This window comes from Pleurodeles waltl, chromosome 2_2, assembly GCF_031143425.1.
Source record: "Pleurodeles waltl isolate 20211129_DDA chromosome 2_2, aPleWal1.hap1.20221129, whole genome shotgun sequence".
Taxonomy (NCBI): Eukaryota; Metazoa; Chordata; class Amphibia; order Caudata; family Salamandridae; genus Pleurodeles; species Pleurodeles waltl.
The window spans coordinates 642,527,534-642,552,329 of record NC_090439.1 but is presented as its reverse complement, the minus strand read 5'-3'; the positions used below and the strand labels follow the sequence as shown (position 1 = coordinate 642,552,329).

Here is a 24,796-nt window from a genome sequence, read left to right as displayed (position 1 = left end):
TGATTGGCTGAGTTGGTTCCTTTCAGAGGTTATGGCTAAGCTTTTAAAGTGATTGTTCATTGCCATTATAGCCTATTGAAATCTTATGTACTGCTTTATTATGATACTGTGGGACTCTTACTTCGACGTCAAGGAATGATTCAAGCAGGTGAATCTATGAAAGATCCAATACTGGAGAAACTTGACATATTGTATGTCCTTGTTCAGCACCTCTGCGTAACTGACTGCGATTTTTTTTAATCAAACCATTGTCTTAAATTTGAGCAAGCCAGTGCATCTTTGAATTATTACTATCATTTTTTACATAATGTATCTATCTCTGACATAATGGTGGTGAAAATCGTTGCCATATAATGTACATTCATTCTTATTTGATTACGACAAATGTACATAAAATGCAAAATATCCATGTGTGACAGTAATATATCTGAGGGATTTGTGAAAATAACAGGTGGGTATTTGGGGACCAACATGTATTTGATCAAAAATGAAACTCTGCATTTTCGATTATTGCACCTAAAGGGGCATCTGCTTGAAAATTGTACACAAACTCTTGGATAATAAACACACATGGGATACCAGCTTAATGTATTGCTCAGGTAGTTTCCAAAGTTCCTATAGTCCCATTATGAGCTTTGCTTGTGCAGCATATGCAGCTGTGGCATACACCCAATTTTATAGTTAACATAAGGCAGATCCCACTGCCTCCTCTCAATGGCTACCCTTGGCAAAGGCCAGCCAATCAGAGAGGGGCCTTCCTTACTTTGTCATTGATTGAGATGGGTTAGAGAAAGTTGCTGAACCCACCCCACTTAGTGACGAGCACTGAAGTGCCCCGGTCTGAGTCTCTTGGCGACAGTTCACCTGATCATATCAGGGAGGCTCACAGAAGACTCTGTTGGGCTGAGGAGGTGTTGCCCACTGGGGTGTAAAATCTTCGGCCTGGAAAATTTCCGCTCTGGTAGCTAGGCACCTATGCATTAAGCGCATGTGCAGAGACTGGCTAATTGACCCAAGTATGAACCGTGTCTGACAGGCTGAGCAAAGGTCAGTCTGACAGACATTCTTCCTGTTTTATGAAAAGATGGGGGGCAGGACCACTCTGCCTTTAATGACGGGCTGAGGATGAAAGCAAGAAATGCTCGAAACAGGTTTTCTATGAGTGAAAACTGAGTAAAAAGCATAAGTATCAGAAAATTAGAAATCACATGAAATGAATGAAACCTAATAATCAGGATTTTTGTGAGAATATGTTCATGTAAAAAATCTCTTAGGCTTATTTCTTTACCCAAGTTATGGTAAAAACAGTGCTCCTAAATCCACTGTTTGGTTCTTTTTTTCCAAACCCTTCTTGAAGTAAGAATAACTTCAATCACTAACTCGCTCTAATGTGAAGAAGGTATTTATGTCTCACCACTTTTGATGTTCCCAAAGTCATGCCCAGGGGCTATAACCAGAGTTTATTTCAGCTTTTATACAGCGGAAACGTGACCACTAGACAAAAGAACCCTTTACCTGAGCACCAGCTTATGTTAAACATTTTTAGACAGGGGGTTGAACAAGTGTTTTGCCTGAATTACATGATGTTCATCCAAGAGCGAGGCTCGAACCTGCTGCCATTGTGCCAAAGACACAAGCTCTAGAGGTTAGACTGCGTCTCTTTAACGATGAACCGCTCAGATTTTATGTTTCCCATTGAATTTTGCAGCAAAGAATATTTCAATCACTTATCCTGGGAACACAAGAACTTCTTTTTATCTTTCGATCATTATTTTCCATTGCACTGTCTCTTGAGTTTTCTAGTTAATTTCATCTTTCTCATTTATTTCAAATTTGGTCTGGATCTTTAATTTCATTACTTATTATCTTTTTTGTTCTTTGATGTTTTATTATGCCACATACACAATGCATGCCGCTTGATAGTAGTCTTTTGGCCCAGTCAAATTAATAAAAGGCAAGTCAGGGGATAGTCTCAGGTAAGATTTTGTTTCACCCCAACAGGTTCATTTCCTATACCATTACCCTTTTTAATGTCCTTATGCATGGAAATGAAGGTACCTTGTGTGTTTCACTAGATTTTTAACTCTTAGATTACTTTCACTTGTGTAATTATATTTTGAGTTACTTTAGTGTTGTCACATGTGAAACATGGAGCACATGTGTTCAATGTAGTTGCAGTGACTAACATACAAGCGACTGGGCCTTTTTGGCATTTCTGACTGGATTATATGGTTTCACTTCACAATTATTTATGGAATTTGTGAAAACCATTTGCTAGCCAGAGCTTTAAAGGTAAGACACAACACAGTTGGAAGAGATGAGCCAGGTGCCGAGGCTTCACATATGTGACTTTATATACCCTGAATAAGCTTTTGCTCTTTTCAAGACAATGTTTCTGATAGACACAAAGTCTATATTGTCCAGCATGAATTTCTGGGATATTGCTGGCAGAAGATGCTAGAATCAGTCTAGTGTGGATCGATAAGAATTGACTGGAAGAGGGTAGAGGAAGGAGTGGGGAGGAGCTCCTTGACAAAATGGTATCCTTTGCAAGTTGGATTTTAGCCCACAAAGCCCAGAAAAGTTTGCACCACAAGCGCAAAGCACTGCATTTGGTACCACAAAGCACAAAATGCTTAACAAAAACTATGAACGCACCATATACAAACTTTACTTATAAGTCTTGTGTCTCCCATGAATGGTGTGCTTGTTTTCCTCTTCGAATCATTTGGCCGGCTTAAAGACACTTCAGAATGAGCTTGGAAAACAGATTATTACCACCAGGAAGTAAACTTTCTCTTACCTGTTAGGGTATTTTTGGAAGACGTTGTACCTCCATCTAGCTTGGTTTTATATAGAGAAATCTAAATTATAATTGGGAGCACTATGGAATATCACAAAAACAGTAACTGCTACTTAATAACTCGCATCCAAATAATACAGAGCACTCCATAAAGATTGTTGATTCTACATTCAGTCCATGAATACACAGGAGCCAATGTTGTTGTGTCCGAAATATTGGACTCTCACCATTGGCTCCTGTGTTTAGATACGAGTTGTTAAGAATCGGTGATTGTTTTTGTGATGGCTGTGTAGCGCTCCATATGTTAATATGGAGTTCTCTACCTATGGGGAGGGCTCATGAGCAGTAGAGCCCTAAGAAGTGAGGAGCAATCATTATATTGTTTGTCGACTGTCACATGTGCTGTATTGCTGGGCTATTACTGCTCTTCTTGTAGTTGCTTGATTCTATGTAGCCAGGGTTTTGTTCTAGATCCGGGGCAGCAGTTTCCTACCCACGTCCACAGGAATATTCAGACAAGGGTCTGACTTAGATTCTAGAAGAGGGAATACTCGGTCACAAAAGTGCCAGGTAACACATCCGCAGCATTACGATCCCCATAGGCCATAATGGGATTGTAATCCAGCGGATGGGATATCAGTCACGTTTGTAATGGAGTAACCCCCTGCCCCAGGATCTAAATGAGGCTCATCCTTCTGAAAGGTAACCCGTTTAGCGCAGGAGCCTCCTACAAGCTGACATAGTGCTGAGAATATGCAAAGGTCCATTAACCAAAGAGTCTGGATTACAGACGTCCTGTAACAAACTGATTGGGTTTTAAGAACTAATCCTGAAACTGCACTTTTTAAAAAATAAAACTTCCTCTGTATATCAGTACCGGTATTTACATGGAGCCAGGAGCTGATCTGAAATGCCTGACATCATGCCTACTCTGAGCCACTGCCTCAAGAAAGCACTTTCACGCAATGGCACTTTGCCATCATAGCAGCGCCTGGCACCTTGGCAAGTGTCACGGTAGAATCCGATTAACACGAATGGCAGCTGTCTTTTCTCTATCCCTTCAGATGCTTGGATGCTTTTGAATCAGAGGTTCGCCAGACTGAAGCCAAACTTGCATCCACACCTGAGTGCCAGGGTCCCGCTAATTTCAAACCATCTTCCAATACTTCTGTGTGCACGTTCCTCGCTCTTCATATATGAGATGGAATAAGTATTTATAGAACTTTCTTGGTACAGGTAAAGGGCTATTGACTTCCTGCAAAAAACAATGCAACCAGGAGCCTTGTAATAGGTGGGCGCTTACCATATCCTTTGCCATCATGACCAATTTCAAGTTTGAATAGTCCCCCTAATCTCTTAGTTGTAATCCTAAATGTGTCCACCTGTAAAAAGAACAAACGGACAACTATTACGAGGAAGTGAAATTAATATTAAGCTACATTAAATAAAATTGTTACAAATAATCAGTTCACGCCTATATTTATGATAGCTGGAGGTAGCACCAATAATATGTGCCCTTGTATTTAAATAGAAAAGGCGCAAAATACAGTTAATGCCCACAAATCTCCATGAAATGGATTCTTTCAAAATTGGAAGGCGTCAGCATTTTTTAATGCACAGGAAGAGACAAAATATAATTGAATATTCACAATTTGGAAGACACTGGCGACAGAGTGGGACAGTTGTCAATTAATCTTGTAAACATTAATGCCCGGGTCCGCACTCAGGGACATATTTATACTCTGTTTGCGCCGGAATTGCGTCGTTTTTTTTTACGCAATTCCGACGCAAAACTAACTCCATATTTATATTTTGGCGTTAGACGCGTCTAGCGCCAAAGTCCATGGAGTTTGCGTCATTTTTTAGCGTGGACACCTACTTTGCGTTAATGATATGCAAGTTAGGCGTTCCCGTCTAAAAAATTGACTCCGAGGCATGTGCGCCGTATTTACACTCCCGGGCAAAAATCACGCCCGGGAGTGGGCGGGTCAAAAAAAATGACGTCCAGCCGCTTTTGCGTGGTTTTTTAGCGCCTGGTCAGGGCAGGCGTTAAGGGACCTGTGGGCTCAAAAGGAGCTCCATATTCCCCTACGCCGGCGCTGCCTGGTGTACGTCATTTTTTTTGACGCACACCAGGCAGCGCCGCCGGCTAACGTCATAGAATAAATACGGCGCCCGCATGGCGCTTCGGAATGGCGTTAGCTGGCGTTAGATTTTTTGACGCACAACTGCGTTGGCGCAGTTGTGCGTCGAAAAGTATAAATATGGCCCTCAATTTTTTTCCCCAATGTTCCTAGTTCCATTTGCCCAATGCTTACAGATGAAGCTTAGCAGCATCCTTGATCGTAACACACCTAACCACACAGATGACCTATGATTTAGCCCATTCCCGGCACTTCCAAATCTAGATGCCCTTTGAAGAATCCCACATCTTCCATTTTGAGCACCCTCAAGACCCTCTGCCATCCCAGGAATAGGCATCTCATCAAATACATCATCCTCAACAGCAAAACTGCTTTTCCTCAAAGGTACCTTCCTAGCAGCTCTCATGCAAGATCATGAACTTGCACTCACAAAAACATGGTTCAGCCTCGCCTTGAAACCTTTTCACGATCCAGGGTTTGCAATCTTAACAGAACTGATAAAACTGGTGGTGTAGCTGATGTTATCCACAAATACCACCTCAAATCAAAAAGGATTAACTCTCACAAGTCCACTTGTTTACAAGGCCTCACGGTGGAAATCATCAACATAACACCCTAACCCCAAAGACTTAATTTTATTTACTGACCACTATGTAGTACTCAACTGTTCAAGGACGAATTCATTGATGTACTTCCTTCCTCGAGTGAGAAGATCCTGCTCTGTAAGATCAAACTAGATTTAATAAATACTGACAACAGAAACACTTCGCTCCACTTACCCTTCAAACACAACAGGAACCTACTTCACATTGCACTGCTCTCGCCCACTCAGGGCCTTATTCAAAAGGGTAAACTTACTCGGGTGTATAAGTTTACACCTTTTCGGTCTTCATAAAACTGCATTTTAATAGTAGGTTTATGAGTGTGGAGATTCCGCAGTCGGGCAGAGAACTCGGAACATAAGAAGATAGGCCTTTCATACCTTTTAAAGTGCGGAGTCTCCACACTCATAAACTTACTATTCGATGCAGTTTCGTGAATACTGAAAAAGTCTAAACTTACACAAGCATGTAAGTTTACCATGGTAAATCTGGACCATACTGTTTTGTTCTTGACCTGATTTTTGCAAAAATGCACTGTGTAGAAGGTTCAAAATCATTTTCCAATTGAAGTCAATCATTTTTAACAGCCTATGAACATCTGTAAACAAAAGTCAAAATTATAACTACTAGAGATATCAAACATATCAATATCAAGGCTCGCAAATCAACAAAACACTACATTTTCTTACTCCTGGCTGATTTCCTACTTATTTGCATGTGTGATGCAAGCATCACTTCAGGATACGCTTCTGCATTCATAAAGTCGTTTGCGTTGAGTAAGCATGCCTTACTCCTGGAAATACAAGGGTAAGTCACACCTAAGTCTGGTGTACACAACCGCTCACGCCATAGCAATTCCTTTGTGAATCAAGACTGAGTATTGAGGTAAAATCCCAATTTAAGAGAGGAGTGAGAAACAATTACACATACAAAAACCTTTCTGAATCTGCCCTCCTCTTTAGAACCGACTTCCTGGCAGTCTACCTAGATGGCAGATCCAGGTGCTCGTGTGTGTTTTTTAATTGATCAGATCTGGCAGTAAAAATAGTTTAGAGCCAGCTTCACTAACATAAATCCCATGTGCAGAATGTCTGGAGTCAGCCGACATTCCTGTCTCTCTCTTTGTGTATCGGATCAGCTCCACCAGCACAGGAGAGCAGCATGAAGGTGTTCCTGATACCATTTGCGCTGGGTCTGTCTACTAACCAAGCAACAAAGCTGTCAAGTAAGAACAACATATCCCTGTGGTTTAGCAGCCAACCTCCTGTTCCATAAACCAGTCTTTTCTGTACAGAAGTGAACCATAAGAGACGTCAAGAAACATCACACTCAAGACAGACTCAAGACAGACTTTCCTTTCCAAGATCTAGTTTTCATACTCTCCTGACCAGGCTCTTTTAATTGGTGCACCTCTCGTTGCTGACATCAGCTTAAACAGGAAGCAAACCACCAAGAATGAATTGATTCATTGACCCAGGAAAGTATTCATCATGCTATCATTTAACCACACATCTGTGCATTCCATACGTAGCCGTTGCGATTTCAGCCTAACAAGGCCACTGACGAGCCCCATTACCTTTGCTCTTTCAAAGGGGTTCTTGTGCTCCAGTGACTCAGTGAGGTGAACTGTTCCAGAGGAACCATGTTCTCCTGTTAAGACGATATGCACTTTGGCATCCGTGCCAGCCCCCATCACGTCACCAGTGTAGACTGTAATCAAATATTCTGCTGTATCAGCCTTTGAACTCCGCCTCCCAGATGTGGGGTACGTGATGCTATCGCCCAGTGGCACATTCCCTTTATTATGTCCATGAGAAGGCAGGAACTCTCTCTGTAAATCATCTTCATGGGTATCACCTGAAAACTCCCTGCAAAGGTAAATGATTAAAAAGACATATATGACCTATGACATTGACTACTTGTTCAGCATGCATTTATACAAATCTCATAGCAACGCCCAATTATAATGAAGCAATCTCAACAACCGGGAGATAATGAAGGAGCCACGCCCATTAAACCACAACACCAAACACTGGGCCTGATTTAGGTCTTCTTATTTGGGGGGTGGGAGGACTGAACCACGAGTCTTTGCTGTTGTTGACTCGCTGAAAAGTCAGCAGTGGTTTAAAATCTCCTTCCTTACATTTTGGTTGATGCCAAAGTTTTAGCAGCTTAAACATTTGTACTAATTTTTGCTGATGATGATTTTACGTTGATGAATTTAAATTGAAATTGTTTTCCTTTTTTTAATTTAGGTTTTTCTTTTCTATCTCGCATCTTATATGGCTTTACTGTATGCATTATTAACAAACTAATATGAATTAAAAATAACTGCTCTCCTGCTCAGAATGGCGTTCTGTGACGGCTGCCTAACTTTAGCCACAGTTAATCGCTGAACTCAATTCTAATCTATGCCTTTAACTACTCAACAATTCCTAATGATCAATGTGGTAAAGTCATTTCTCTCGTTTTGTGGGATCACCACCATCTCCGCTTACCACTACATTTTAAACGCTACCGCCTTTCTGGCATGATCGATTCGTTTAAGACGCTGCCAGGATCATCATTCTATGTGTCTCGAATCAAACGAGATGCTTGCATCACATGCAGTTCCTTAGCTCCACGGGCGTTCCTGTTTGAATATAGTACAGAGCGGCGCACCGCTGCCGCAAAGAAATGGCGTAGCTACCATTGGTGAAGCAGGTGCAGTGGCACCGACGCACAGACCTGTTTCTACTTCATAGCAGTGAGTTAGCAGATATCGAATCTGGCGTTCACGATAGTGAAGCAAGGCGCCTTCCATGACACTTATATTAAACTTTCTGTCAAAAACTAGAGTGAGCAAAATACTTTGCATATTCATATATCTAATAATGTGCAGTTCTGCTTATAGATATCAGCAGTGACATTGCCCGAAAACAGTTGGTAAATATAGAACACAAGATAATTAACACACATATAAAAAAACCTACTCATTCACATCAAAGATCCAAGTATGCTGCTTTGTAGACTCCTTCACGTGTACCTTTTCCACATATAGTTTGTAACCTGCCATTAAATGAAACAAAGCAAAGCAAAATGTAAATGTTGGACGTCAAATACATTAAATGAGTGTCATAATACATAAGGGATAAAGTACCCCTTGGCATACATTAAAAGCATATTGCAAGTCAGTGAGGAATTCCATTATTGTATAGAGGAATGAGGCTGAAGGACAAGTTCTTTTATAAGATTATGGACCTCTGAGGTGACTTGCAATATGGTTATCATGTACTTCAGGGGGTACTTTATCCCATATAATACATGATCATACCATCATCTTTCCCACAAACCACATAAAACCTTGGCGTGTAGCTTTTTCATGTGAAAGAGCAACCATATTTCCAAGCATGAAGAATACAAATAAAACCTCTAGTGTACAATTGAACAAAACATGTTACATATTTGTTGCAAACAGATTTTAGAAACAGTTCAATACAAGTCAAATACCTATTCTGTGTGTGGCAAAACAAACAATTTTGCAAAAGTGTGAAGGTAAGTAACTTCAGCGAACCCCACCACTGAGGGACAGACTACAAAACTCAAACAAACTGTAAGACATTGTTAGACCTGACAGCATTAGGGTGGTCATCCTCCAACATTTTGCCTGCCTCCCTCTATTTCTCTAACACTGTGTTTGCTGTCTTTAAGACTCTGTGCACTTTACCACTGCTGGACAGTGCTAAATTGCACGTGCTCTCTCCCCTAAACATGGTAACATTGGTTCCTACCAAATTGGCATATTTAATTTTCCTGTAAGTCCCTAGTGAAGTGCCTGCAGCACTGACTGTGCCACCCACATAAGTAGCCCCTTAACCATGTCTCAGTTCTGTCATTGCAAAGCCTGTGTGTGCAGTTTCACTGCCACTTTGACTTGGCATTTAAAACTACTTGCCAAGCCTTAAACTCCCCTTTTTTCTTCATACAAGTCACCCCTAAGGTAGGCTCTAGGTAACCCATAAGGCAGGACACTGTGTAAGTAAAAGGCAGGACATGTACTTATGTGTTTTACTTGTCCTGATAGTGAGAAACTCACAAATTCGTTTTCCACTACTGTGAGGCCTGCTACTCTCATAGACTAGCATTAGAACTTCCCTCATACACTTTTAAGTGGGATATTCTGATCTGAAAGGAGTATCCCTGTCATGTTTGGTATGGCCAGAATGGTAATAGAAAATCCTGCTTACTAGTAAAGTTAGATATAATATTAATATTTTAGAAACTACACTTTTAGAAAGTGTGAATTTCTCGGCACTTACTACAATCTGTGCCTTTCAGCCTGTCAGCCTGTCTACAATCCACATCTGGTCTGTTCTGGTTGACAGCTCCCCTTATGCGTTCCACCCGACAGCCATAAACACAGGACAGTAAGTCACATCTGCATTCCTCTGCATACTGAATGGGTCTCCTGGGCAGGAAGGGTGAGGGGCTCTCTCTTATTCTTCAAAGGCTAGTGGCCTGCCCTCAGACAAAGGACTGAAAACCCCCCACAGGGATCCCGGCAGACAGGACTGGGCTGAAAGGGGAACTTGTGCACTTCAAAACCACTCTTTGAAGTTTCCTTCACTTCAATGGCACTTTTGGGTATATATACTGGGTCATTAACCCCACCAAATCAGACACTTCTGGATTTACACCTGGACTCTGTCAGAGGGACTGCCTGGCTGCCCAAAGGACTTATCTGGACTGCTTTGCTGAGAAGGACTGCTGCCCTGCTTATTGCCCTGCTGCCTGCTGGCCTCTGACTCTGCTGGAGGGACTCTGCCGTCCCCACAAATGCACTCCAAGGGCCTGGGTTGAGCTTGCTACTGTGCTGAAGTCTCAGGGCCACAAAGACTTCACCCCAGAGAAGAAAATCCCCATGCGTAGGAAAATCGACACATCACCTGCAGAAATCGAAGCAGTGCCTGCCTTGAGGCTGAAAATTCACTGCATTGTCTACCAGACCAATGCAGCGCCTGCTCCTTCTTACTAGCATGTAAAGGATTTTCAACGCATCGTCCCTGGGCGTCAAAATATCCCTGCATCACGGTTAGAAACCAAGGGTGCACTCATAGAAATAGACACATCACCTTGTAGCGTGGAAAGAAACAACGCATTGTCTGTGTCGCGCTGGAAAATCTGACACAGCACCTTATTTTTCAAAGTATCTTCTCCAATGCTGCCCTGTGTGTCGTTATTTTTGACGAATCCCAGATCCTGTGTGCTACATGGATACAACCACTGATTCTTAAGGATTGAGACTCTTTTAAACCTTTACAAAAGTGATTTCTCGACTTGTGCATATTGGATTGTTGTCATTTTTAGCTTATTTTATTCAGATAAATTTTATCTCTTTTTCTAAACCTGTGTGGTGTATTTTTGTGGTGTTTTCACTGTGTTACTGTATGAGTTATTACACAAATACTTTACACATTGCCTTCTAAGTTAAGCCTGACTGCTTTTTGCCAAGTTACCAGAGGGTGAGCACAGGATCATTTGGATTGTGTTGTGACTTACCCTGACTAGGATTGAGGTCCCTACTTGGACAAGGGCGTATACTCCTGCCAGTTAGAGACCCAATTTCTGACACTGGTGATCGGAGGTGAGGATAGGACTTGTGCTTGTGCCAACTAGAGACCCAATTTCTAACAGACATCTAGCCGCCAAGGATGATGCCATAGAGTTGCTGAAGGATTCAGATTCAACTCTGTTGGCAATCTTGGAACACGTACACCATATTTCATCGATTACTAGCCCAGCATTGACTAAAAGGAGATCTCAGCTGAGATGCGAGCTAAACGTTCGTGGCACCCAGTAACCAGTCTGTCAGACCCTGGTTCCACTGTGTGCATTATGCCGAAGATTGACTATGTTAAAGTGTGTACAGCACCAGCACTGCATACAACATCCACACAGATATATGTGTATGACTGTTCCACCCCTGTTGACCTGGCAGGAGGGTTTATGTCCAAAGTCACACACCTAAATGAGTCCATGATTGCATGTTTCTTTGTCACCTACTCAAAAGGCACCATGTTAATCAGCTGCAGTGCAGCAGAGTTCTTGAAAGTAATTGCATCTCCATTTGGAGTACAACAACAACGTGCCAAGGAAATGCTTCAGGGGTTCACAGAATAATTCAATGGCTTTGGAGACATGAAAGGTAAATCTGTGAAACTTCAATTGATCCTACCATTCAGCCTGAAGCCATTTGACACAGAAGGATTCTGTTCCATGTATGAACTAAGATAGGACAGAAACTTGAGAAACTGGATGCAGCCAGAAAAACAGTGAAAGTAGAAAGGAGTACTCTTGGGTCCCTCTCCCAGTGGTAGAATAGTAGACAAAGCAACCAGACACCGCCCACATCTGTGTAAATATGGGAAAGCCAAGCAAAGTCATACTTGAAGAATGTCATTTGACACCCACTGTTGATGACATCATTGCCACAATATATGGTGGCCATATTGAAAAGACTATCATCAAGTTCATACAAGATTATCCAAACATGCCTCATGTCAGCACTAAAATGTCCCACATGAGACTAACAGGTGGGCCTCAGCCACAAGAAGTCATACCAAACCATTCCTCTTGAACTTCCCATGCCACCAGAAGCGAAATAGCCAGCAAAAGATGGCGCCAAAACAACAACGCACCTAGCCGCCACAGAACGCAAAGCAGAAGCCACTTATAATAAATGATCCAGTATTGAAATCTCAAAAGTGCAAGAGCAATTTTAAGCCAAGGTTTGAGCTGCGGCATTGTATGTGAAGTGAAGGGGACAATGGCAACAGCAGTTTGATCAAATGTAAGCATCACAAGGAACTGCTCTCATTTTAAAAAGATCACTGAACAAGTGGTGCAAAAAGGTGTGTTGTCCTCGAATCATGAGGCGATATGGAAGGGCTTTTATCACCTAGAGGTATTGGCGACAGGCTGTCAGAAGAATTGTTGCAGAGTCTGCAACGTTGACCAGCCTGGCTAGTATCCCGACTGAGAACTCAAGGAGGTCCTGCCCTCAGCTACCCGGAGAATCTAAGGTCAACCTTGATGAGCGTGGTCATCCATGCTTGCTGAGGCCACATACACAGCCTTTGCAGCTCTATAAAGAATGTGCACTTTAATTACTCAACTTAAGCTTAGACTTACTATTGGTGGCATCTGCCACTACGATGTTTACCCTGGTATTTGTTTCACTCTCCTTTATGGATTTGTTTTTACTCTTTATTTTTCACACTCCTATCTTATGCTGAGAAGCTAGGTTATTACATCTATCCGAATTTTGGGAGGAAGGTTGTGGTTGACAGAGAGTTAGAAGCGCCTGTGTTCTCCCCCTGCTCTGCTTGTGGGTGTTGGTACATTCCCTGTGCCGACATCCTGTGTATAAATGAATGGTATCCGCCTGTGTTGGGCATTTGCAGTTCATGACAGCATGTCTGAGTGTCCTAAGCACGCTTTTGAAAGAAAAATACAACAAACTTTAAGTTTCCCTCGCATGCACCTGAACGATTTGTGGAAATATTGCACATTTATGCATTGTGTACCCTATGCCACACATTGAAGGACTTTAAGGTTCCCTGCAACTCAGTTTATGAACCTTGCATAAGTCATTTCAGTGCACACAAATCAAATGTTTCAGACAGTACCAGAACACCTGTCGTTAACATTAACTATACCTGATCATGCACATTTACATTTGTCTAAGAATCGTGTTTGCGAAATGGAGGCTTATGCTGTCTATACAGAACAATTCTATGACGCCTCATGTATTCTTCCTCTCTTTTTTGAGACCTAAATGGGTAGAATCGAAATGGTTTGCAGACAGAGGAGCCTTCAAAGACATGCACCGTTCGAGAGCCCCCCTTCAGGAGAGACACTCGGCAGCAGCTAGATCTGCACCCCTTTGAAATTTAAGATGCAATTGACTCTGACTAAATGTGTCTTTGTTTGGACTAAGATCTACATGGATGCTGTGCTGTCAGTGTATCAGTACTTAGGAACTGCAGGCTGGCCACTACCCTCTGGTTAGGATTAAGCCGGAAGCCCTGGCTGGAGCTCTGTTAGACTGCATTTCCGCTGCCTTGCTGAGAAAGTTCACACCCAGACTAAGGAGAACGGAGAACTAGCCTAGCATGTGGAAGGTTGCTTTACGTTTCACCTGAAAACATTGCCTTGATGAATTATTGTGTTCGCAGACACCTGCTGTGCCATTTAAAGCCCTCATCAGAGATAGATGCAGGCTGACAGACAAATCAACAGCTGCATTTGTACGAGACATGAATTGTGACTCTTCCTAGAGAGCACATCCTTCTTTGCACGGATTTGGATTATGTTTTCACTTTTCATTGTTTCCCTGACACAACAGATCATACATTTGGTGCAGTTCAGAAGACGGTTACAGACCAGCAAGCAAAATGGAGACACCTCTCTTGACCTTGTCTGAGACCCTGTAGCCATCTCAATACCCTGAAATCAGTATGCCTTCCTGTCGTCTGGAAACTCAACACACAAACTCTGAGACACTGTGCCCTTCTTTTGCAGGTTCCCTAACACTGCAGCTACCACTGAGTTGGACATCAGCTGTTTCAATGTTTGCAAACCTTTTGGGATCCAAACCTCAATAACCCATGAAGAGACAAAATAACATTTTAGGGAGAATATTGTGACCCTCAATTTAGCTACGCTACGTGTTTAAAGATTCATAGACTTCAGCCGTTTGTAGACCTTGTGTTTTCATGTGTGAAATGCAAATCTGGCACTTTGCACTATATTCCGTCCTTACATTTCAAATGGGGGCAAAGACACATTTTGTGGTGCAAAATAGCAAAAAAAAGCACAGGTTCTTTGAACAACAGCTGCTTGCGTTCTGGGCATTCTTCTTTTTCCTGTGCTCTAGTGTAAGCAAGGTGTATTTATGCAACGTTGCCTAAATGTGGAAATTGAATGTAGTACAAAATAACCTCAATTAAGCAAATCACACCAGTGTAATTTGAAATGTACTGATGACGCAGAAAAAGAAGGTCCGACATATATTCATGTATACTGTGTAATCAATACATATAATGAAGTGTGATTTTAATAAAGGAATAATGTACGAGGGAAATTGTGCCCTCGGGTTAGTTCGCCATCATTATAAACGAGCTTTATTATTCACGAAGTATTAAAATTGTAGTAATCCGTCATAATCGCAAATGTATGCTATGATTTCTTGTTTGAAAACTGTTTTGCTTAGCTTAAATTTAGTACAGGCTTTGGCCTAGTTGCTTGGTTTCAAATTCTAACTGCGTGATTTTGATACAAGGTCAGTCTCTGTAGGTGCGGACAATGAAGGTACAGATAGTAAAATAATTGGCAAACCATGGTACAATTTGTGTTCCAAGGCTCCAAGGACAGTGTATGCATAAATGAGCGCTAGTAAACGACAATTTTTGATTGGACAATTTGAAGCCAACCTATGAACCCTCCAATGGAAGACCCTGCAGAATTTGGAATGTTTCTTACTTAAACCCACCGGAGAAAGAGAAGTCAGCCATTTTCCTCGATGCCAGTTTGAAGCCTGATGCCAGACTCCATTTTGGACGACACCCTGATGCCCTTTTCTCTATCTGAGAGACAGAGACTTTAAGAATTCTCACCCTAGAGACTTTAACTTTGATTTGCCCCCGTCTTGCCCATGCAGTAACTTTGCCCCATTCTCCTTGCCGCTGCAAGGAAACTTGCCCTTAACTTTGCCCCTTTGAAATTTGCCCCATGCTGATCAACCGGTAACTGAAGGACGAAGACTTTTCTTGAATGCTGATTGTATTTGGTAAATATGAAAGGATAAATGTATTATGCATTGTGTTTTTCCTTTTAGGTACCAACTGCTAATTTGATAGAATCCTAGCTAGAAGTTTTCCAAATTTGTGTTGACTAAATTCGTTTTGCATGAAGTCCCACATGCCAATGCTAATTAGAGGTTAGTCGAGGTATTCATTCAATGTATCATGAAGAATTGAAATCTTGTTATGCTGACCGAATGTATGCAATTAGTCAAATACAGTTAGTCACATTGGTGATTTGCATTGCTATAACAGAGTGTATCATCATTCAGATTTTGCGTAGATTGCGTTTCTTCCGCCGTTATGGACAGCTAGTAATGTTCATATACATATATCAATTGGTTTTGAGACATATATATATTGTGCTAGCTTTGTTAATATAGGGAAATAAATTCACTAACTTTTAATAAACTGGTGTGGTTATTCATGACTGAAAGGTCATGGTGCGCCGAAATACCAACTGTTATTGATTTCTGATGTGTTATATGGATCTATTAATTGAGTATTAATTACCGATTACAGTATTTATTGATTATTGATCTGAGTGACTCGACTATTGAGGATGAGGAGAGCCCGACTCGGTTAAAAGATTCACCGACCTCCTACGTGTCCAGGTACAGGTAATTTATAAGGGCTGGACGCGTTATCAGTAGATGGTAGCAGAGATTGATGGTTTAGCCCTTTGGGACCCCATCCGAACAATAGATAGAGTCAGGTTAGAATTTTCTTTGATAAAACAAGTTGGAGAGATGATGATGCTCTAAGTCCCCATGACTTTCCCGGGATCTCGGAGCTTGCGAATGAGGAACATGGAGGTATGAGAATGGTCTCAGCATTTCTAGTGATGGTATGAGTGAAGTTAGGGTTTCGCGCTTGCACAGCTTATCGCCGCAGATTAATTGAGAAGTTTGGGAGGATTTAAGGAGTTAAAAGATATTAGAGGAGTGTTCCTCCAAAGGTGTGAGAGTAGGGAAGTCGTCGAACTTCACGTGTGTGTAGCGATTTGAGCAGAAAAATTGTCCACGTGGTTGTTGATGTTGAGACGGGCCCTGCGAGGTCAAGAGACTCCGGAGTATGTTGAAAAGTGTATGTGACACTTGTTTGATGTTGTGATCTGGTTGGTTTAATAGGTTGATCGGGCGTGGTCAACAAGTCGGTATGAATGTTGCAGAGTGAAAGAAAACTTCGACTTTGAGATTTGACGAATTCTAAAGTGCACCAGAATAGTTCATTGATCAGTTGAGAGTAAAGTTTGCGGGTCAACTTCTGCTTGCGAAAGTGGGAAACCGAGAAAGATGGAATAAATGCCGAGGCTAGTGAAAAATCCCTAAGGTTTCTGAAGCGATTGTATTACCTTTCCTGTAGTAAACCGACAGATCTGTTTTATTCTTTTGGTTAAGTGCTCGCGTTATAGTGCAGAAATTAGTTTGTGAGTGAAGCTGAATGAAAAGAGGACAAGCCGCGGGACTTTGTCAGCCGCAGTGTGTGAGTGTGACGTCACTAGGAGCCGCGCTGGGATAGGTCGGTTGGTGAGAAGGGTCGCGCATGGATTGGACGCAGTCCGTGAAGCGCAATTGGAAGGGGAAAGGCAAGCGAAGAGTATTCCGGGAATTAAAGTCGCTTATTGATTACATATTTTTAGAAAAACAAAAGACGGAAAGATGAAATTTTTCAAAGCATTTAAGAGTGCCATGAGGGGAGATGTTTATATTAAAGCAAATGTAGGAGAAGAAACACCGCCTGAGGGTACACCAGCTTACATCGTCATTGAAGAAAAGGGTGTAGCGCTATGTCTTTGGCTAAAACAATGGTGCAAGTTAACAGAAAAACATGGAAGTGTAGCGTTCCCTATCCATGGGTCGTTTAACCTAAGGGTTTTAGAAAATCTGAGATTTGCGCTATACGACATGAAAGTACCTCCAAGACCAGCACAGTTTGAGGCACTAGCAATTTGGGAGCTAATAGCTAGAAACCAACAACAAAAGAAATTTGAGACAAGAATAAGGAAAGTAGAAAAGACACTAGCGGATGCTAGATGGGACAGCACACAAAAGGTTTGGAGATCAGACGTATTGCAGGGGATTAAATTGTTTCCAGCGATTACCGAGGAAGCGGAGACGGAAGGAAGGAAAGCCACCTGTTAGACAAACAGGAGTCAGTCCAGAGAGGGAGAGAGCAATAGAAACTCGAAAAGGGGAGACGAGTCAGATGATGAGGAGTTCATTATACAATTGCTGAATGATCGCCCACCACCATATGTGGAAAGCGAAAAAGGCTCAAGCATTAGTACTGCCCCTCCAGAACCAATACAGGGTAATGTAACACCAAATTTGAGAATATCTCAGAGGCCGAGCAGCTCTGACATGCCTTTCTCACCACGACAGATTCAGAGAATGTACCCAGACGTGCCAACATTGAAACCTGCAGATAACTATCAGCCACAGGTTCAAAGGCACTGTTGCGATGAGCATAATGTGGGAATGACTTCCGATTCAATGGCGCAGGGAGGACAACACTATCAGAGACCGACATTGATTCAAGCTGAATCAACACAGTTCTCGATGCCCCAAAAGCAGACACAAGAAGTGCGAGTAGTAGAAAGCCAGTTAGGTATGCCAGCAATGATGAACCACAATGTGGGGATTAACATGCCACAGAATTCGGGGAACAGACAGAATCCAGACGCAATATCTCTACCTATCACTGTAGGTCCACCAGTACCACTGTACATACAGGCAAATTCAAGCACCAGCGACCAAGGGTTAATGATACAGAATGGGACAAGGAGAAGATGCATAGAAACCACTCCAGAGACAACTCCGATAGCGGCACTGCCAAATGGATCTGGGTCCTTGTCGGAATTTAGTCCAATTCCAATTTGTGCTCCGTCAACCGTGGTAAGGTCACATCCACCACTATTAGTACCGTTAACCTCACAGACTGAAACATTACAGAAACCGTCAATGGCAGTAGATGTAACTGCTACATTGATGGGACTGAACGCGCAACAGTTAACACAATGGTTCAACAGCCTGAACTCCCCGCAGAGTACATCAAGCGGGAAGGGAGAAGAATACCTGAATAAAATAAGGTTGGGCATGGAGGCAGATGAACTAGTAGAGGGAACAATGGGTTTGAACAGATTAGAATCATACACAGAGGAAGAACTAAGATACATGTGCCCTAGGATTACAAGAGAAGTGAGCAACATACATAAGAAGTTACAAGAAATTGCAGACAGAAACGAGATCGATATAGGTAAGACTAAACACCTGAGCAGAAGTTACAGGTTAGACTTTGAGACAAAAGATTTTGAACACATGAGATCCGCAGGGATGAAAACACACCTGAAAGAGATACTGCAGAGTGCACAGGTTTGGAGATGTTTAGACAAGTGGGAAAGCAGGTGGGTTAAGAATAAGGATAAAAAGAAGGAAAATACTTCAGAACGAAGTGAGAAAAAACAACAGAATGACGATCTGATAACCATGTTACCAATGAGAGAGAAAGCAGGGGGAAAACTTGTGCATGTACCATGGCACAGGTGCGATATTCAATCCTTTACGGATGACTTTCCCAAATTAAGAGAGAAGCCGATTGAGTGGTATCAACAAACGGATAGATTTGTGAAACTCGCGAAGTGTCTCTGGGAAGACCTGAATACCTTATTTGAAACTGGGGTTCCGGCTGATTTGTGGGAAGATTGTAAAAGGGCTGTGGGTTGGCCGACGAGTGAACCAGAGAGAGTTAGGGACACAGGTGCGCCATCACCTACGGTAATGAGCTTGTACCACAAGGTGATTGAGCACTTGAAAACCAAGGTTGCGTCGAAAAATTTGGATTGGCAAAGGATTGACAGGACCGCTCAAGAGGTTAAAGAATCTATACACGCGTATTATGAGAGGTTGTTGAAAGCGTTTAAAAATTACAGTGGCACGGAAACGATTGAGCCAAAAGACATGCTCCATTTTGTGTTCAGGTTTGTGGAAGGGCTGAGACCCGAAATTAGCCAGATGATTACATCGCATTTGATTTGTTGGCAGTCAAAATCAATCGATGAAGTGTTGAATTATGCAAAATACTGCAGTGATGAGATTGAGACAAAGCAGAAAAGATTGAAAGAAAAGGTGATGGTGATGCAGCGCAGAGCAGCTCAGACAGGTTTACAAGGTTTACAAGGTTTTCAACAACAGATGCCGCAGCAGCAGGGAAATGCTATGTTTCAGCCGCAGATGAGAGGCAGAGGCCGAGGAGGTTTTGTGAATAATGGTCCTGATTTGAATACCGTTATGATTCCAAACGGTATACAGGCAATGAAGAAGGTGATGCCATGTCACACGTGCGGAATTGTCGGGCATTGGAAACGGGAGTGCCCAATGATGGTGCAGGAAGGTGTAGGTCAGCAAAACAATGATGTCAATGCGTTTCAGACTATGAGAGGACCGAAACTGAGAGGTCCGAACCCAAATTTTCAAAACAATATAAACCAGATGCAGGGTCTACAACCCATGCAACCGCAACAGGTGCAAATGCCTCGTGTGCAAATGACACAATTGCAGCCAATGCAACAGCAGTGTCCTATGGTACCTAATCAGCAAATGCAAATACCCTTAGCACCAATGAATCAGCAGCAAGCAATGCTTCCTCAACAGGTCACGGGTCAGGGAATGAGTCAAAATGACACAGTACACCAATTCCCACTACACAGCGAGAATGGAATGAACGATGCATGGGAGAGTGAAAGTTCAGATGAGGAGGGAAATTGTGTGCTAGCAGCATCTTTGGAAGTTGATCAAAAGGGTCCGTATGTGGAGGAAAGAGTTATGGGTCATCGCGTTTCATTCTTGGTTGACACAGGAGCTACACGTTCCACTGTTAGGAGCATTGAAGTGCCAAATTTGCCACTTTCAGGGAGAACAGTTCAAGTAGTGGGAGTAGCAAACAGGTACCTGACGAATCCAATCACAGATCCAGTACAAGTCAGAATTGGTAACTATCAAGGGACACATAATTTTGTGGTATGTGACTCAAGCCTGATATCACTGTTAGGGAGAGACCTATTGTGCAAATTGGGATGTTCGATTATGTGTTCAAACGATGGAATTAAAATCCAGACGAGCAGTGATGGGGAAGAAGAGGACAGTGTAGAAGGGGACGAAGTAGAAACTGTCGATGAAGAATATCCCCTGATTACCCTTTACCCAATGATTACTGAAGCAGATATTCCTGCTGAGTTACAAGAAACAGTCGGAAAAGAAGTGTGGGATATGACAGGAAAAGAGGTGGGATTGGTGAAGGGAGTGGAACCAGTGAAAGTGACTGTAAAACCCAATGTAACCTTTCCCCAGACCCCACAGTACCATATGGCACAAGACACCCTCATGAAAGTTGCCCATCTCATTGATGAGTTTGTAAAACAGGGAGTTCTGAAAGAAGTGTTAAGCAGTCCATGTAATTCACCAATTATGGGACTAATAAAGCCAAGTGGAAAAGTCCGAATTGTGCAGGATTTGAGGAAAATAAATGACATAATAATTAAATGTTGCCCTGTAGTACCAAATCCAGCTGTGATAATGTTTCAAGTCCCTTGCGATGCCGAGTGGTTCTCAGTCATCGACTTGTCACAAGCATTCTTTTCGGTGCCTCTTCATGAGGACAGCCAATTTCTCTTTTGTTTCAAATTTTTAGACAGAGTCTACAGTTGGTGTCGAATTCCTCAAGGGTTTTCGGAGTCACCGTCAATTTTCAATCAGATTCTAAAGAAAGACTTGGAAGCGTTAGAATTGCCATTCGGGTCAACCCTAGTACAGTACATTGACGACTTACTGATTGCATCCAAGACAGAAAGTGACTGCACAGCCGACACCATTGCCCTATTGAACGATTGGGGAAGGAATGGACACAAGGTGTCTCCTTCAAAATTACAATTCTGCCAGAAGAAGGTGAAATATTTGGGTCACCAAATAGAGAAAGGGTCCCGAAAAATTATGAAGGAAAGAATAACAAGTGTACTTCAAATGAGTCCCCCAAAGACGAGGAGGGAGGTGAGGAAGTTTTTGGGAATGGTGAGATACTGTCGCCAATGGATTCCCAACTTCTCAACCCTAGCAAAACCTTTACTGAAACTGACCCAGAAGGATGCATTGGATGAAATTGAACTGAAAGGAGAGGAGATGGATGCTTTTATTGAATTGAAAGAATGCATGTGCTGGGCTCCAGCTTTAGGTATGCCTGACTACACAAAGCCTTTCACATTGTTTTGTCATGAACGTGATGCATGTTCCTTGTCTGTCTTGACCCAAGCCCATGGTGGCGTAAACAGACCAGTAGCATATTTTTCAGCTACTTTGTATCCGGTCGCAGCAGCACTGCCAGGGTGCTTGCGCGCCGTAGCCGCAGTTGGTATCAGCCTCACTCAGAGTGAAGGAATAGTGATGGGACACCCTTTAACAGTCATGGTCCCTCACTCAGTTGAGATACTTTTGACACGTTCCCGAACACAGCACATGACTGGTGCTAGACTCACAAGGTACGAAACAATAATTCTGGGATCACCTAATGTGCAGCTGAAAAGGTGCACTACGTTGAATCCAGCAACCTTGTTTCCCAGTGAAAATGCTGAAATTGAGAACGCTGAAGACATCGAGCACGACTGTCTTCAGGTGACTGAATTTTGCACCAAACCAAGACCTGATATCAAAGATACCTGATTGGAAGAAAATGATCAAATTATTTTTGTCGATGGTTCATGTTTAAGAGATGCACTGGGTGTATTGAAAGCAGGGTACGCTGTATGCACGGTAACAGGTGTCTTGGAAGCATCTTGGCTTCAAGGAGTTTACTCTGCACAGGTAGCAGAATTGGTAGCCCTTACTAGGGCTTGCCAACTTTCTGCATTGATGAAAGTTACCATTTACACTGACAGCCAGTACGGGTTTGGAATAGTGCATGATTTCGGACAATTGTGGTCACAGAGAGGCTTCATGACCTCTTCAGGATCGCCAGTGAAAAATGGCGAAAGAATAAAAGAATTGTTACATGCCATCCAACTACCAGGAGAAGTAGCAGTGGTAAAATGCAGTGCACATTCGAAGGGACAAGATTATGTTTCTCTGGGAAATGGATATGCGGATCAAGTCGCAAGGTTTTGCGCATTGAACTGTATATTGCTTAGAGATGAATGGAATTTGATAAGTGAACCAGAACTCGAATCAAGCGAAATATTTGCTCTAAAGGTGATAGATACGATGGATGAATTGAAATCCCTACAGAATGATGTCAGTGAGGATGAGAAACTCTCGTGGACCAAATCACAATGTGTAAAGAGACTAGATGAATTATGGGTTTCAAGTGAAGGGAAATTCGTTCTTCCAAATAGCCTTTTGACACAGATAGCCAGATTTTACCATGGACAAGCTCATCTTGGGAGGGATGCCATGATTAGGTTGTTTAAAACTGATTGGTTTAATCCCAAATTCCGTCAAGTTGCTGAAGCAGTTTGCCACCGTTGCGTCATTTGCCAACAGATGAACGCAGGGAAGGGAACCGTAGTAAATTTGAGCCACATTGGAAGAGCAGGGGGTCCATTCAGCAGGATGCAAATGGACTTCATTGAGATGCCTGTGCATGGGGGTTTGAAGTATGTGTTGGTGGTTGTGTGCATTTTTAGTCACTGGATTGAAGCATACCCTACACGCAGAAATGACAGTCTCACAGTTGCAAACCTACTCTTGAGAGAGTTAATACCACGTTTCGGATTCCCGATCTCTTTAGAATCAGATAGGGGAAGTCACTTCAATAATGAAGTAATAAAATTGCTTTGTGCAGCACTGAACATTGAGCAAAAGCTACATTGTAGCTACCGCCCTGAAGCATCAGGTCTAGTGGAGCAAATGAATGGCACATTGAAATCGAGAATGGCGAAAATATGCGCATCAACAAACTTGAAATGGCCTGACGCATTGCCTTTGGTACTAATGTCAATGAGAAACACCCCTGACAGAAAGACTGGACTGTCCCCACACGAGATTCTCATGAGCAGAGCTATGAGACTTCCAGCAGTTCCTGCAAATGCGCTTTTGAATATTACAAATGATATGGTGTTAGACTACTGCAAAGGTCTAGCTGATGTGGTTCGATCTTTCTCTCACCAGGTGGAGGCAACCACCTTGCCACCGATCCAAGGTCCAGGACACGCCCTGAAAGCAGGAGACTAGGTCGTGATAAAGAAGCACGTGAGGAAGTCGTGTTTGGAACCCCGTTGGAAAGGACCTTTTCAAGTGATTTTGACGACTACCACCGCTGTGAAGTGTGCGGGAGTTCCCAACTGGATTCACGCCAGTCACACAAAGAGGGTGTTGTGTCCCACAGATGAGGAAGTTGAAGCGCTGAAGTTACCAGTACCTGATAACAAAGTACCAATCGCTGAGGCAGAGCGAAACAGAACTAGAAGCGAACAGGCAGAAATAGAGGAGGGAGAAATATTCTCTGAGGACGAAGCAACTGATTCACTTGGGGAAGGCCAAGGAGGAGCCTCAGACAGCGACGAAGCAGCTGAAGGTAACAAAGAGCCTGAAGCAGCTGAAGGTAACCAAGAGCCTGAAGCAGCTGAAAGTGACAAAGAGCCTGAAGAAAGTAACGGTGACAAAGGGCTCGAAAGAGGTGAAGAAGCAGGAGAGCCTGATCAGAGGAGGGCTTTCCCAGAAGCAGACGATACAGAAAAAGAAAAGGAAAACCTGATTGACTCCCCAGAAAGAGGGGACAAGGCAGAACAGAACAAAACTGCTCGAACTCCTTCAGAAGAGATTGCAGGTCCATCAAGTGGACACAGTGCAAAAAGAAGACCAAGCATATCGCCAGTAAAATTAAGAACTAGAGAAACGTTGAACGACAGTGAAGGGCCAAGAGTGAAAGAGAAAAGAAAGGAAGTGTCTGTTGTAGTACTAACACCAAGTGAAGAAAAAGACTTGGGCAAAGAGGAAAGTACCAGTGAGACAGAATCAAAGAGAGATGCAAAATTGAAAAGAAAAAGGATACCGAGCAGGAGGTATTCCGGTCCGGAGTGGGCGTACGTAGCCAATAACGATTGGTCAGACGAATTCGTATCCCTCAGTCTTGAGAACGAAGAGGCAGAACTTCATTTTGGAAATAAAAACTTTATGGACTCTGTTGATTGAAACCATTGATCACCTGATTGACTTTTCAACCGGCTAAGACATTGCTAACTTGATTGATTTTGAAACCGATTTTGAGACAACGCTGCTAACCGATAAGAGACTAAGCTGCTAAAGAAAACTGTGTGAACATTGAACTCGTTCAGCTTTGTAAATACCTGCAAACACGCCTTGATAAAAGTGTCTTCAACTTTCTGATTCTATACAGATCATGACTAGCTTCACTACACAG

At 42.6% G+C, this 24,796-nt stretch overlaps 1 protein-coding gene across 1 annotated transcript in view; it reads right to left on the bottom strand.

Moving 5' to 3' along the window:
• LOC138273698 (lipoxygenase homology domain-containing protein 1-like) overlaps positions 1-24,796 on the bottom strand; it is a 504,427-nt gene that overhangs the window by 148,372 nt on the left and 331,259 nt on the right. The window contains exons 8-10 of the mRNA XM_069218898.1: positions 8,522-8,597; positions 7,126-7,417; positions 4,107-4,185 (exon numbers count right to left, since the gene is read on the bottom strand). Of these exons, the coding sequence (XP_069074999.1) occupies positions 4,107-4,185; positions 7,126-7,417; positions 8,522-8,597 (447 nt within the window). The remainder of the gene's footprint in view (positions 1-4,106; positions 4,186-7,125; positions 7,418-8,521; positions 8,598-24,796) is intronic.